This window comes from Anoplolepis gracilipes, chromosome 2 (genome assembly GCF_047496725.1).
Source record: "Anoplolepis gracilipes chromosome 2, ASM4749672v1, whole genome shotgun sequence".
In the NCBI taxonomy this organism is placed as follows: Eukaryota; Metazoa; Arthropoda; class Insecta; order Hymenoptera; family Formicidae; genus Anoplolepis; species Anoplolepis gracilipes.
The window spans coordinates 2,431,737-2,446,779 of NC_132971.1; the positions used below are offsets into that span (position 1 = coordinate 2,431,737).

Genomic DNA, 15,043 nt, shown 5'->3' on the forward strand with positions numbered 1-15,043 from the left:
GATAATTTAATTGTAAGACAAAGCAATTTTTTCGAGCAATATTTCTTTCCTTCTAACTTCCTGTCTAATATCTGAACTCTTGGCCTTAATAAAAAAATATTCTTAAAAACTGGAAAGTGAATTTTTCTAATTTTAAAAATTAATGGGGGGAATTCAATTGAATGCAGTGTACTCTAATAATGTACACATTAAATACATAAATTTACTATATAAACACAGAAAAATATAATTAAAACATTAAAATAATTATAATAGTATGAATTGTTATAATCCCTATTCGTATTGAATAATAATAGCTCTTAGTCTTAATTATTTTACTTTTTTAGTTACATACATCAATGTAATCAAATTTCTGTACGATAACTTTTGTATATACCATATAACTTTTGTATATACATAAACTACTATAAATATCGTAATTATCTTTGATAATACCTAAAAAAGTGTATAATAAAGCGATTGTTAAAAAAATTACAGCCATCTTTTCCGTATGGTCGTCATACCCTATTTTATCTTATGCATTAGTGTAGTCCAATCCTATTTACTATAATATATATGTAATAATTCAAGATAAAAATCCTGTTTAATCAGTAAAGACATACGACAAGGACGCTTATGTACAAGACTTTCTTTAAATCTCTTCGCACTCTAAAGCTATCCAAGGTTCTCTCTTTTTACACGTCACTTTAATTCCTGGTTTAATTCGTGATAAGGCCCATTTTGTCACTAGAATTTATTTATCTCGAGGAACTCTATTGCTTATAATTTGAAATACACTACTATTCTTCTTTTAATTTTCTCAATCTAATCTTAAACGATAATTGGTCTCTCACTCTTACCATTTTTTTGAAGATCGTTCTTTACGAGCAACTTTTCAAAATCGACCCAATTCGGCAGGAATTATTGAGTTATTTCGTGAAAGTGCTGACTATTGACTATGCTTATTGCAAACGCATCGTTTTACATTCTTCCGATCGGTCCATGAATTTCTTGGCAAAAATAAAAGTCGCAACATCACTTTTGACTTTTTCGTATTACTTCACTGTGTTTACTGTATAATCGTTCACTTTCCGTGCGAATCGTGGTTCACTCGATAGTAAAGTTGTCATTAAGATCGACCAAATCGATGAATAGACGGATTTTAATGTTTAGTTGTAAATATTTCTCGGTTGCAAGCTTTCTTATTGGTTGGATGTAGAAGCATTAGGAGATCCTTGTTCTTTTGATTTTGATATTTTGCAATAGTAAATGATATGTCTCTTTAGGCTGCATTTTTGAACAAACGATTTTTTGCAAAAAATACAGAAACGTAAGGGTTTTTTACCGCACTCATAATTTTTATGACGTGATAGGCTGCCCTTTGACTTGTATCTCTTACCACATTCACAAACGTGCTTGTAATTTGGATCGCCAGGCTTGTTGCAAACAGTTTGTTGATGACGTTTCAAAGCGTATTCATTGCAAAGTTTCTTTTTGCAATCAGGGCACGAAAGCTTTTTACGAGTACTCTCATTTTGTAAGTTCTCTTCAGTATTTGAGTTGTCCATCGTCGGCACAATCCCGGGGGATGCAATTTGATGATAGTGCGGGGAGACGTCTCTCTTGTTCAAATAATTTGCGTGAGCGATGGTGAGATTAACTGGGGTCACCGGGGATGGTAACGTCGACGACAAACCAATCCTCGCAAATCTGTCCGAGAAATCGTCGATACATCTAGTCATCTTCACATGATCGTAAATCATAAAAGAACCTGAAAACCAGAATAGCAACGTCAGTGGAAGTCACCGACATATAGAATGGACTGCTAATAACAATGGAGGGGGGTAACCGCACGCGTAGAGCGAGAGGCAAATAATATGAAATATGAAGTCACGCTCCGTCTTTTTCTAATAAAGTCTAATTGGTCCTTAAAAAAACAACTGACATAGCATCAATACTGTTGTTTATTTAAGGACCAATGAGACTTTATTAGAAAAAGACGGAGCGTGACCTCATATTTCATATTATTTGCCTCTGACTTTACGCGTGCGGTTTACCCCCTCCATTGTCATTAGCAGTTTATTCTATATGTCGATGGTGGAAGTAGTGATGAGATTTCAAGGCAGAATAATATGATAGAAAGAAATAAAAATTTTATTATACTCGAAAGAAAATTCTCAAAAAACGGACAGAAGGATAAATATAGAATGTATGAAAGACTTTAAAAACTCACGAATTTTGATATATATGTAAAAGATATAAATGGAATCATAAAAAATTTAACATTCATAAAGAAAAGAGAAGGGAAGGATAAAACAAAGGAAACGGTGTATATATGTATTCCAGTAAAAATTGTTAAATACATACGTGATAGCGATACGAAGGATGGTGATTCCCGGCATAGGACGACGTCGAGGAGATTATTAGGAACGATAAGAATATGCCATAATAAGAATAATATAACTTTAAACGCGTTAAAAAATATCGAACAAGAGTAAATATTTACAAAGACTTTGAGAATTATCGATTAAAAATGTAAAAAATACTTTGCAAAAGATCGTATAATCGTTTTTAAAGTCTTCAGATAGGAAAAAATCAATCTTCAATCTTCAATCTTCGTAGAAGACGCCGATGCGTACCGCATTGAGTTTATTTGTATTTTTATTTTTAATTTTAATTTTAATTTTATGTATTAAATTAATGAGACCTTTACATCCACAATTATACTAGTTTTAATTTCATACATATAATTTTTCAATTTTTAATTTTTATTTTTATATGTATTACCTGACACATCAATTGTTATACGCTACATTATTTTGCGTTACATATATAGTATTTAGGCACAAAGTGTTAACAACATTTACAATAGCTTTATTAACGGTTTGCGATCCGGTCTGCAAAAATCGAATCGCGCAAACATATATACAGTATACTACTACAATTATATTATGAAGTTTATCTTCGAATGATGAGCTTCAGGTGTGCGCATAATCGTTACTTAATCTTCTAAGAGATGTTGAATCTTCTTCTAGGCTATATATAATTTTGCGGGAAGACGATACATATATCGTACAGTCAAATACACAGTTCCACAAATCGTTCTTCACGAAGATCTTCCAGGTGATAAGGATGCCATTCGGGACAGCTATAGTCCAGTTACGGACGATCTTCGACGACAATGACGACTTTATCCTACTTGACGATCTTCCGAACGCATTGCTTCATCGGCGGCTGATAAAAGTTATGACTCTGCATCAGGTGGCGGCGCAAACTGACGTTCTGTGTGAAACTGCGTCCGCATAAATCGCAGCAAAAGTTTCTGCGACCGCCGCATTCGTATTTCACGTGTTTCAACAGGCTGGGCTTGAACTTGTAACCACGGCCACATCGCGGACACTTGAGAGCGAGTTCCTCGTCCTTCACGTAATTCGCGTGTCGCGACTTCCGGAGCGGTCCCGGCTGTATGGTTGTCCAGACTAGACCTGGAAGAATACGAAGATGACAGTCGTGTTAGTTGTGAGCTTATACTGTTGCGACCATGATCGTCAGACGCGAGTCTTGACCGATCGAGACTTGACTCGACGCTACTCCGCGATCACGAAAATTTCGTAACTTTTTTTCGACGAAAAGGGACATGCGGATGGATAAAAGATCGAAGAACAGAGATGCATCGGAAGCGCGATTCATAAATAGCAGAATCTCGTCTAGCCGACGATCGTCTGATCGAATCAAACCGAACAAGATAGTCGATAACACATTTAAAGCGCACACTTTCTGCTCGAACCGCCTTCGATGATCGATGTTTCTTTGGACGGAAGAAAGGATCAAATGAGGTGCCTTGAATAAAAGGAATAAGGTTATTCGCGCGTTTTCGTAAAAATCAAAATTGAGGCCGAGGCGAATCTTACAGCTTTAAGCGGTCTACAACATGAAACTAGGCATCATCCCGATGATGGTGTCAATTCTTATGAACGTTGTCCTTATGCCGCATCACACTTGTTTTCTGGGTGAAACCTTTGAAGCAGAGATCACACCGGAAGGGGCGACTCCCGCCGCACTCGAATCTGATGTGTCTGCCTAGATTGCATTTCAGCGTGTAGGAACGTCCACACCCCGGACAAGAGAAAGACTTCTTAGAACCTGTCAAATGAAAAAAAACCGTTACTTTGAAAGTGCGTCCTTGCGCGTGTACCACATCAATGACGAGTGTGATCACATTTTTTTAAACATTTATCTGAATGTGAATGTAAGAAATCAATGTCAATAAAAAAAAATTGCGTTCTTCGTGAGAATATCTTAACCGTCGCAGGATTTTGCTGAAGAATTTATTTGACGTTAACGTTTAGAGATTTTATTTTATCGACGATAAGTGCTCAAGATCGATTGATTATCCTTTCATTTTTTTCTCACATGTAAACAAGCATCGAAATATCGATTCGTTTACCAAATGCAAGCAATATCTTTTTCATCTGCAAACATTTGTCGCCGATAAAATTTCTCTAGAAACTTTATATCTTATGTAAAAAACGCATCAAAGATTTAAAAGAATAATGTAATATTGAAAAGAATTATAATAGAATAAAGATATATTATCTTCTTGTCACAGGTCGAAACACGATTGCAACATTTATTTTTAACCAAGTGTTATATTTACTATAGTAACTTATATAAAGAGAGATCAGTATTTTATTATCAACTTTAGTGACTATGCAAAACACTAAAAATCAATAATGTCTGAAGTCTGTCCGATATAAAACTTATTTTTCATATTGCTTTAATGCGCGATACGAAGTCTTCAACACGATGATAATTTTGAATGAAACAAGGTCTTTGGCACAAGTCCCTCGTTCCTCGACAACTCGATTATCATCTTTCGGAGCTATCTTGCGAGCTGCTCTCACTGATAAATGGCACGATCGTACATCTTTCTCGGACCGTTGTACCTCTTCTTTACGGGCATGACCACATTGTGATGATGCGTCAGGTGTCTGCGTAGACTGACATTTTGCGTGTACTTGTTCGGGCATAAGTGACAGGAGAATCTTCGTTGACCGCCGCACTCAAAGCGCACGTGTCTTGCCAAGTTGTGCTTTAGCGAGTACCTCTTCCCACAGGCGGAACACTGGAGACCTTGACCTTCAGAGTTACCGGAATATTTCTCGCTTGTTCTAATCGATGTATCGATCTTCGCGGGCCAGGCTTGCGAGGCTTTCCGATCGTAAACCGCGAGGGTTTCCCGGGAATGACAGCTCTCGTAAAAATCTGAAAAACAACATTCATGCGCTGATTAGTACACAATACGCGAAACGAAAATCGCACACCGATCTTCTCCTCGTTTTACGTGAGTCTTATGAAGTCCAATGGATGACCTTGGAACAGTCAGTCTGGCAAATCGCGTTATTCTCAAGTACAGACTTTCCGTCTTGAAGAAAAATATCTTGCGAAGCACTATTTGCATATGACAATTCATACTTACGTAATTGTAACTTTTCGTGATAAAATCATCTCGCAAGAGCAAGATTAAATTCTTGAAATAATTCATACTTTATTTTTTCGTAAACGAAAATCGTAGTAGCTTATACGTATTAAAAAATTAAAATTAAAAAAATACTACTTTCGTTTCGAAAATTAAAATAGTTCTAAATTGTTTCAAAAATACAATCTTGCTATTAATATAAGATTCTTTTATTCATATACATCTTGTACATGCAATAAATTTTTTTTTTTTTTTAAATACTTGGAAGAAAAATCCAAGATCTTCACATAAAAAGAAAACAGTGAAAAATTTTTCATAGATATACACTTATCTTTGAGACTAAACATCTAAATAACATTTATTCACAGAATAAGATTTACCAATTACATTTTGGAAAAATCTCATTGGAACTCTGAGAAAGACGAAGGATTACATAAGGAGAGTATTCATGCCGCTAATCCATCAGCCTCTGTTACAAAAATAAAGCTTACTAACAATAGAGTGTCTTGTTAGTTTTTCTACGTCAACGATATACCGATAAAAATCTTTTATACAATAAATGTATTTTTGTTTTACATCAACATCGAATTTCATAAACAGATTTAATTCGTCGCACTTTATTTGAATCAATCGCAATCATTTATCGTTTTCTTTTCTAGTTTATAATAATAATTATATAATAAATAGGTATAATAAACAAGCTAGTGCGCAAATGGCTTTTGTACTGGGACACTTATGCCCATTTATCATTATTACTGAATTGGGACGGTTAATTACGCGTCGACATGTATCTGGATCTCCAGGCTTTTCGCGGAGGCACGAAAATGTTGTGGGTGTTCAGCATGTGCTGTCGCAATTTGCCGTTCTGGGTGTATCTAGAGGGGCACAATAGGCACGCAAAGTGCTTCTGTCCGCCGCATTCGAATCTCAAGTGCTTCACCAGGTTGTGCCTCATTTGATACGATCTATCGCACTGATGACAATTGAAGACTCGGTTCCTCTTGGAGAACTCGTCTATAAAACGTCGCGATGCGAGCGATGACAAATCTGCAAAAGAGGAATTAGACGGTTAGTATTGGCCATAAACGCAATCATTAGTCTCTTGAAACAACATTAATAACGTGTAGAAGTATTTTCCTCTGGCGCCAATATCCTTTCCTTTAAAGGTGAAGGCGGGGTGGGGAAGGGAGGCTAAGTGTACACCGTCATCTATCAAAAGTTTATTTCGTGTTAGATATATATATTACACATTTTTTAAAAGAAACATCTCTCAAGTAATTGCACTAATCAATATTTTGTTATACATTTTATAGTTTCCGAGATTCTCGCAACCTATTTATTAGTTAATTTTTTAGCGATTCATATATTGATAAATTGAAATATATATATTAAAAATTTATCACCTTGCAATACGTGAACATTAATGAGATATTTGAGCATCTTTCTTTGACGCTTTACATTTACATAAAAGAATTGCATTTTTGTTCTGTAAATGTCAATTGAAACAATAAGCATTAATATCTAAACTCAAGCTTAAATCTACAAAAAAGTCTTAAACTCAGTGTATAAATGTTTAAATAAAAAAAATATATAAAGCAGTTATTTCAGAGAATCTAATAAAGTAATATATTCTTAACTGTACATCTCTCTTATATACCTTTTAATCAATATTCATACTTCTTCTACTTTATGAGTACATATCAACTCGCATATAAATCAATTTCCTAAATTTTTTATTCATCGAATATTTGTCAAAACATCATTGGCGAGAAACGTTCTTCGCACCAAAATCTGAAGGAACTATATAAATTATCGATCATTGCAGTTTATCCGGTATTCAAGCCAAGAATTCCGCTCCTATTATAACTGAATTATGGTTATTTGGCAAAGATGCGTTTAGGTACCGAAAACTTTGGCGGCAGATAGATATTGTGTCGCTGCAGAAGATGACGACGTAGACTAATGTTCTGCGTGTACTTTGACGGGCACACGTGGCACTTGAAATTCCTCTGACCGCCGCATTCAAACTTCATGTGTGTCTTCAGGTTGCGTTTCATTTTGTACGTTCGTCCACACTGGGGGCACATTAGCGACGACGACGTCGAATAATCCTGAAATCCGTCCTTCACTCTGTATGCGTTCCCTGCAAAGGAGAGAGGACAGTGTTAGAGTATTATTACGCACTTTCGCGCTCCCGTGCAAGACGCAACTGGGAAAAGCCGACTCGTTTGAGTCGAGACCGAAGACAGGATAGGTACCTTGAAGTACACGCTGAAGGACAAGATCATTTACATGCACGATGTGACGTAACTTCTCGCACACGCGAACACTTTATTAGGTTCTCCCAACCGCACGTTAACGTTACGCACGTTGGGATAACGCATGTGTTATATTATATCAAGAGTATAATAAAAGACGATGAACGTGAGAATACACGCGTACACGTAATCTCCGCAGATTTGTCGGAGCAGAAGAATATCTCTCCCTGCGTGTGTGTCACAAGGAACAGATAATTATTATATAATTTATTATATAAGGGATTTCTCATTCTCTCTCTGTTGGTTGAATTGAATTTATTTCATTACATTTTATATACAACTAATCTAAATACGTTATCTAAATATGTATAATTAACTGGTAATCAAATACTAGGCGTGTCATCAAGAAATTTTTTTCTTTGGTTTGACAAATAAAAGTATGTTACAAACGCATAAAAGAAAAGAATTTTAGGTTTTTTTTGGTCGGCTTATCAAACAGTAAAATAATTAATATATTGCCTATATTAGTCTATTCCTAATTAATAGTATCTTATTATTGTATCATAAGTTAGTTCAGTTAACACAGACGATCGAAACTATATATATTTCCACTTCTTGCGCACGACAAATTAAATGAATTTATACAAAATCTGTAGAAGGTCTATACAGACAGTGACGTAATAAATAATAGTTTATTGAAAAAGTATCGTTTATTTTGTTATCAATTTTATGTATAAATGTGAAATATTTCAACATTTATTTGTCTCTTCAGCTACATTAAAATAGTACAAATCACATTTGTACACTTGATTTTATTATTATTTAACTTAAGCGACAAACGACAATAATTAACTTAAACATGATCAGTATATTTCTCTGAACACGCTAAATAATTTTATAATTTGTCGCAGGAAGGAGCTTTCTATTTTATTTTATGTTTATACATAAAACAAACGTATACTTTATAGTATACGCTCAAAGAAAAATAACACAAGTAAATGTTGAAATATACCACGTTTATATGTAAAATTAAAATATTTATAACATAATAAATTTATTATAAAGATTATATTAGCACGTTTTATTAAAACTATAGAAAAATCTGTGAAAGACGAGCAGTGACATACAGATGGAATAATTAAATATTAAAAAAGTTATAGAGATATTATTATTATTAAAAATTAAAGTCGGATTATTAAAAATCAAAATTTAAAGAGATAATGCATAATATAAATAAAATTGATACGATTAACGGCTAAAAATAAGAAAACAATTGTATTACAAAATATAACGTTATTATTGCATTAATAAAGAAAAACGTAAGAAATTAGGAATAAATAATTCATTCTTTTCGTTCATTATTTACAAAAAGATAAATCTAAGGAAATGCAAATTACAATTCTTAATTATCCATCGCAGATTGATTATTAGATAAATTTTAATGTTCATATTTATTTCTTAGAAATTATATAATTTTACAATTATAATTATATAAATTCTCTCGCTCTAAAATTTCTTAAACCATGAGAATTAATGTAACACAAGAACATGATACCTAAACTCTGCACTAATCGTGAAGACTCGAGTCGACTTTGACTTGAATCAGTGAATATTAATCGATGCACATTAATGCAGAGCACATGTTAAAACTATTGAAAGGCAATTGGAGAATAATCAAAAAACAATAAGCGCAGTTTAATGCTTCGATCGAACGTGACGGTCCAGATTACTCTTCTGAGCAAATCGACCCTTGCAGATGGGACAAATGAATTTCGGCTCCACTCCGCATTCATACTTCTGATGTCGCCACAATGACGTGAAAAACGCATATACACGATTGCACCTGCCGCACACATGCTTCTTCTTTGTCTTTCTCGATTTCTCGTAATCCTCTTGAGATTGTCGCTCGTACGGTTGCCGGCCCTTGTTGCATTCGAATGCTTTGTGGCGCAGCAATGAGGCTTTCAGGGCGAATGTCCGGCTGCAATCGTTGCAGAGATACTTACGAGGCCCCGAACCACATCCGCCACTTTCCGTGGTCATCGAGCGAAGGCGTCTCGTGTACATCGCGATTCGCGACGTTGACGGTAAGGTGGGTATCGTCCAATTGGCCGAACTGTATGTCGTACCTACGAATCAAGAAGAGAAGAGATGAAGCTTAATTAGCGTCGATGATATCGACTTGAAATTTAACTCGCACAAGCGACGTCGGTTAATACTTCGGAACGCAACTGAGATGGATGTATGATAAGAGATAAGGTAAAAGACATAATGTGCATATAAAATCACAATCCTTAATAGTAGACATATGTACAGGTACATACATAATTTTTTAAAGATATATTTCCTATATTAATAAAAGGAAAGACAGAAGATCAGGAAGAGAGAATGGAATTTATTTTAAGTTTATTTTAATAATAGCAAAAAATTTGAATTATTATAAATATATATATGTACATATTTTATAAATATATATATATATATATATATATATATATTTTATCATAATTAAAAATAACAATATTATACAAAAGTCATGTTAAATTAATTAAATTATATCTAACAATGTAATTATATTTATTTTATAATGATAAAACTTTGATATCAATCTTCTAAGATTGATTTTTTTGAATATAAAAATTATGATATGAATAAAAAGTAAATTTAATATTTATTTAAAAAGTACAAAAAATATATGTTGCTATTGAAATATTTCTGTAGAGACGTTGCATAATTAATAGAATAATATATTATAAATTATATTGAATTAATACAATATTATTTTAATTTAATTTAATTGCTAATACTAAAATAGTTTAAGAAAATATCACACAAGAAAAAAAATTTTTATTCATAAATATTTTTATTTATAAATAATGAATTTTTTTTATTGTTATTATACAAATGTTCAATTTTATATTTATACATACATCAAATTACATTTTTTACTAGTCATTTATTTTAGAAATTTATTGGGGAATTTGGATTATTTTTATAATTTATCAAATATTAGAAGTAATCAAATTTTTTAATGTCTCGAAATAACAATATATGTAATTATAAAATTATAATTATACAATCGCAAAAATAATTTTATAATTGTTCATAAATTAACCAACAGCAACAATATACAATATAAAAGCGTTATCTAAAGATTCAGTTTATGACTATCGTCATGTATAATGCTAAAATTATTTTTATAATATTTTCCTAATCACCTCCAACCGCTATCTAAGTCAATCAAGTTAAAGATTCTGCGTGAAATCGGCATAAGCATTGAACACATTAGTCCCTTGTGCGTGAAAACTCACTTCGATATCGGCAGGTGCCTCAAAAACCTGTTGATGACCGCCGTATACCGAATGTTGCTCCAGAAATGCTTGTTGATGTCGCGCCAACATGTGTTTTGTCAAGCTGTCTTTGTATCTGGTCCTATGCGGACAAAAGGCGCACTTGAATTTGGGGTCGACTCCGCACTCGAAATCGTGATGACGCTTCAAGTGGTGTTTGTGCTTGTAAGCCTTGCCGCAGACAACGCAGGTATGCTTGAACGTTGCAACATTTTTCGGATCAACTGAAACAGAAAAAGATTTGCCGATGGTTAGTACGCGTCATTAACAACATGAAGGTTCGTGACTCCGCTTCTCTCTTCTCTCTCTATCTTCTGGTCGAAGATAGGCTCTTTTCGCGAGATTCTATCTCGCATTATTCCATCGTCTTCTAAATCGTGTTTAGGTGAACGTAAATATAATTTGTCATATTTAGACAATAATAACAATTATGGATTTTTGCAAAAATAAACCCGACTTACCTTCGTCGTGATAGTTACTGATTAAGAGTTATTTATTTCTTTTTTTTATTTGTTATATTTAATTTATAATATGTTTTTATTTATATTCAATACTTTTTAATTTATCAATTTAAGAATTTGAGACTTAAAAACTATAAAACATGAGTAAAGAGGAAGAATGAAAGAAGAAAAATAAAGAAAACGAAAGGATTCAAAAAGGTAAATTGCATAAAATTTCAGTCTTAAAATGAATGCAGGCTTTATTAAAGCAGAGTTCAGAGTCATAGATCTAACTAAGTAATATTCTTAATGGATATTAATCTTAGCACAGCAATTTAAATATGGAATGCTTAGCGAACGAATGAATGATAAAAAAAAAGATATATCATAAATTTTATGCACATGTCATATATCTTTTCTAAAACGCGTTTTTTTCAGAAGAATTCCAAGTTCTCCACATTCTAAAGAATTCACAGATGGTTTATCTTAAAAAAATTATTTGGAAATGTTCTTCAGAAGTGTCATCCCAAGAAAAAATGAATGAAATAATATGAGCAAATATAAATATACATAATCAATTATGAAAAGATTTAACATAATTTTATATAATCACATGTAATAATTTTGAAAATTTGATGCGACATAATTCTATTAAGCTCATATAATTATATTAAGATACACAAATGTGTGGGTCAAATAACCTGTGACAGGGCATTTTCTCCGAAACTATTGGAGATATAGACTTGAATTTTGTTTTACATTAAATGGTACATGGGGGCTGATTACTTGGCGCGTAGGAAAATTTTTTGGGGGGACTTTTAGAGGGATAAAAAGAAGATGCCTTATTTTGAATTTACAGGATACATTTATTGATGTACCCTAAGTTATTTTAAGGTTGAACGTATAACATACAACAAAGTTGAAATAACTTAAGAGTACATCAATAAATGTATCTTGTAAATCAAATTGAAATCTTTCATAACTCCTTAACAGTAAAAATAAAAAAAAAAATGTTTCAAGTAAATGTTGTTAACTTGAGGAAAGCTACTCGAATATTTAAAAAAATGTACCCCATTCAATTGAAAAAATAAGGGGTCTCTTCTTTTTGTCCCCTTAGAAGTCCCCCGAAAAAATTTTCCTACGCGCCAAGTAATCAGCCCTCATGTGCCATTTAATGTAAAAAAAATTCAAGTCCATATCTCCAATAGTTTTTCGGAGAAAATAGCCTGTCACAGGTTATTTGGCTGTATAATCATGATGATGATGTAAATTACAATCCATTTTTGCTCGGGACGATCTTCTCAAAGAATCTAGTAAGCAACTTCGAGCCGCGGATCGACGTTACTTAACAGGTTGAGAGGTCTCTCATGGATCCTGATGTTTAAGGACAGTCGAACGAGGTATGAAGCCCTGTCTGGTGTGCTTCATCATGTGCACTTGAAGGTAAGACTTGTAGGTCGCCCTGTACGGACAGTAGGAGCATTGATGCATCGGCTGTTTGCCGCATTCGTTCGTCACATGCCTCCTCAGGTTTTTCATCTGATGATACCGGCGATTACAGTTGTTACAGACGAAGCGACCTTGGCCACGACATCGGCGCCGATCTTTCATCGTTCGTGTCACATAATAGTTCACCTTCATGTAACCTGCAATCACGAAGAGCACTTTATTAATATCGGAAGAATATCCTGGTATGACTTTTTCGCCCTCACAATTTAATAGGCAAAAAAACAGGTCGTTAATCATCCGCGCTTCACATCTCTAAATAAGACGAGCCTCGCTGTCAAAATCCGTTCACGATCTGATTGAAGCATAGATAAATAATTGAAAACAAAGCGAGCAATACCGCGGTAGGTATTGAATCGCAGAGCATTACCGAAGAATAATAGCAGGAAGAATGTATACGTGTAGACAGATAGCTATAAACACGAGAAACGATGACCTGCTGCGCGCGCCTGAAAAGTGTAATACAGAATACCGTGAACATGCGGACACAACTACACATTCTCTCTATGAATAAAATTTCTTTAACACAGAGAAAATGTGCTTGAAATAAATTTATTTAGAATTTGTTCTATACTCACTCCACTTTGTTCTATCTATGTCGATTATTCGTATAATTCCTCATTATTTTCCTAAATACATAGTAAAAAATTTGAGTAACGACATACTTTGACATATTTTCTACAAATTTTTTAATGGTCCAACAGCGACAAAAAAAGAATAATATCAACAAACATTTTCCTCGAAATGCATATTGTTAAGATCAGAAAATAATTTATAAGCAATTGTTATGAACGATTTATATAATAGTCAATTGTTTTAATTGAAACAAGTCTCTGATTTGTCATATTTTTAAACCTTTTAACTCTCTTATTTCTGAGATGGGTTTTATTTACAGTGCTTTCCACACAATTTACATACTGTCATGTAGTTTCCATACATTATATAATTAAATATTACATCTTTCGCGAAACTAATGATTGAAATTCTTATCTTGTTGTATACATGACTTCATACAATAAAAGTGACTAAATAAACAATTTTTGTTGAACGAAAAATCGAAACGCAATATTTATAAAAAAGTGAATCAATTATTAAATTTATATATCGTCTTAAAAGAAAAAATACATATCAGACAATAATACTGGCCTACACTTGGCAATATAACAAAGAGACACATTTAAAAAGACAGGAAACATTCATTTATTGAAGTTAATTAATATAAAAATACGATATTGAACTTAATTGATTTTAAAATAAATAAATATATAAAATTATATTACAATATAACAATTACATACGACATATAACGTATAATAAAATGAAGGACAATAAAAAGATTCGATGAATGATCGATTTCAACAACCGCATTGTCTTCGACGTAGACTGCGTGAAACCTATAATCGGATAAATAAATAAAAAAAAAAAAATAAATGTTTATTTTTACTCAGTCAACGCCAAATAAGTTCTGCTTTATCTGAATGTTATTCTTGATCTCTAAAAAGATCAAGTATATAGACATTTTCCGTCGCTCGTTATTTATTAAAAAGTTATTACACAGAAGGTTTTCACGAATTATTTGTAATTTTTACACACACACACACACACACACACGTGTGTAGCCAGTTACTACACGCATACGCGTGGCCACGTGCAAAAATTCCGAAAAATTCATTAAACTTTTTTTGTTTATAACTTTTTAATAAATAACGAGCGACGGAAAATGTCTATATTCTTGACCTTCTTAGAGGTCAAGAATAATATTCAGATAAAGCAGAACTCATTTGATGCTGACTGTGTAAAGGTAATATTTACGAAAAAAAAGTAGAGAATTTGTCCCCAATCGATGATTAATCAACTACGGATATGGTAGATTCGGATGAATATGGATGACGTGCTTCGATATACTGGTCCTGTACTTGCTGCGGTGTTGACAATAAGGGCATTTGTGCATGGGTGCCTTGCCACACTCCACCATGATGTGCCGGCGCAGTGACCTCTTGACCTTGTAGCATCGCCCGCAACGAGGACACC

General features: G+C 33.3%; 1 protein-coding gene across 11 annotated transcripts in view; it reads right to left on the minus strand.

Moving 5' to 3' along the window:
• The window catches only part of LOC140676205 (uncharacterized), a 229,874-nt gene that overhangs the window by 87,480 nt on the left and 127,351 nt on the right, over positions 1-15,043 (minus strand). The window contains exon 7 of one of the 11 annotated variants that reach the window (XM_072911014.1): positions 4,865-5,244. The exons of 6 other annotated variants lie outside the window; for them this stretch is intronic. In XM_072911014.1, coding sequence (XP_072767115.1) covers positions 4,880-5,244 — 365 coding nt within the window. In that variant the 3' untranslated portion in view covers positions 4,865-4,879. Of the gene's footprint in view, positions 1-4,864; positions 5,245-6,170; positions 6,506-7,320; positions 7,602-9,396; positions 9,846-12,610; positions 13,153-15,043 lie in introns of those variants that run through there. 4 more of the 11 variants (XM_072911043.1, XM_072911048.1, XM_072911012.1 and 1 more) reach the window with 4 other exon arrangements.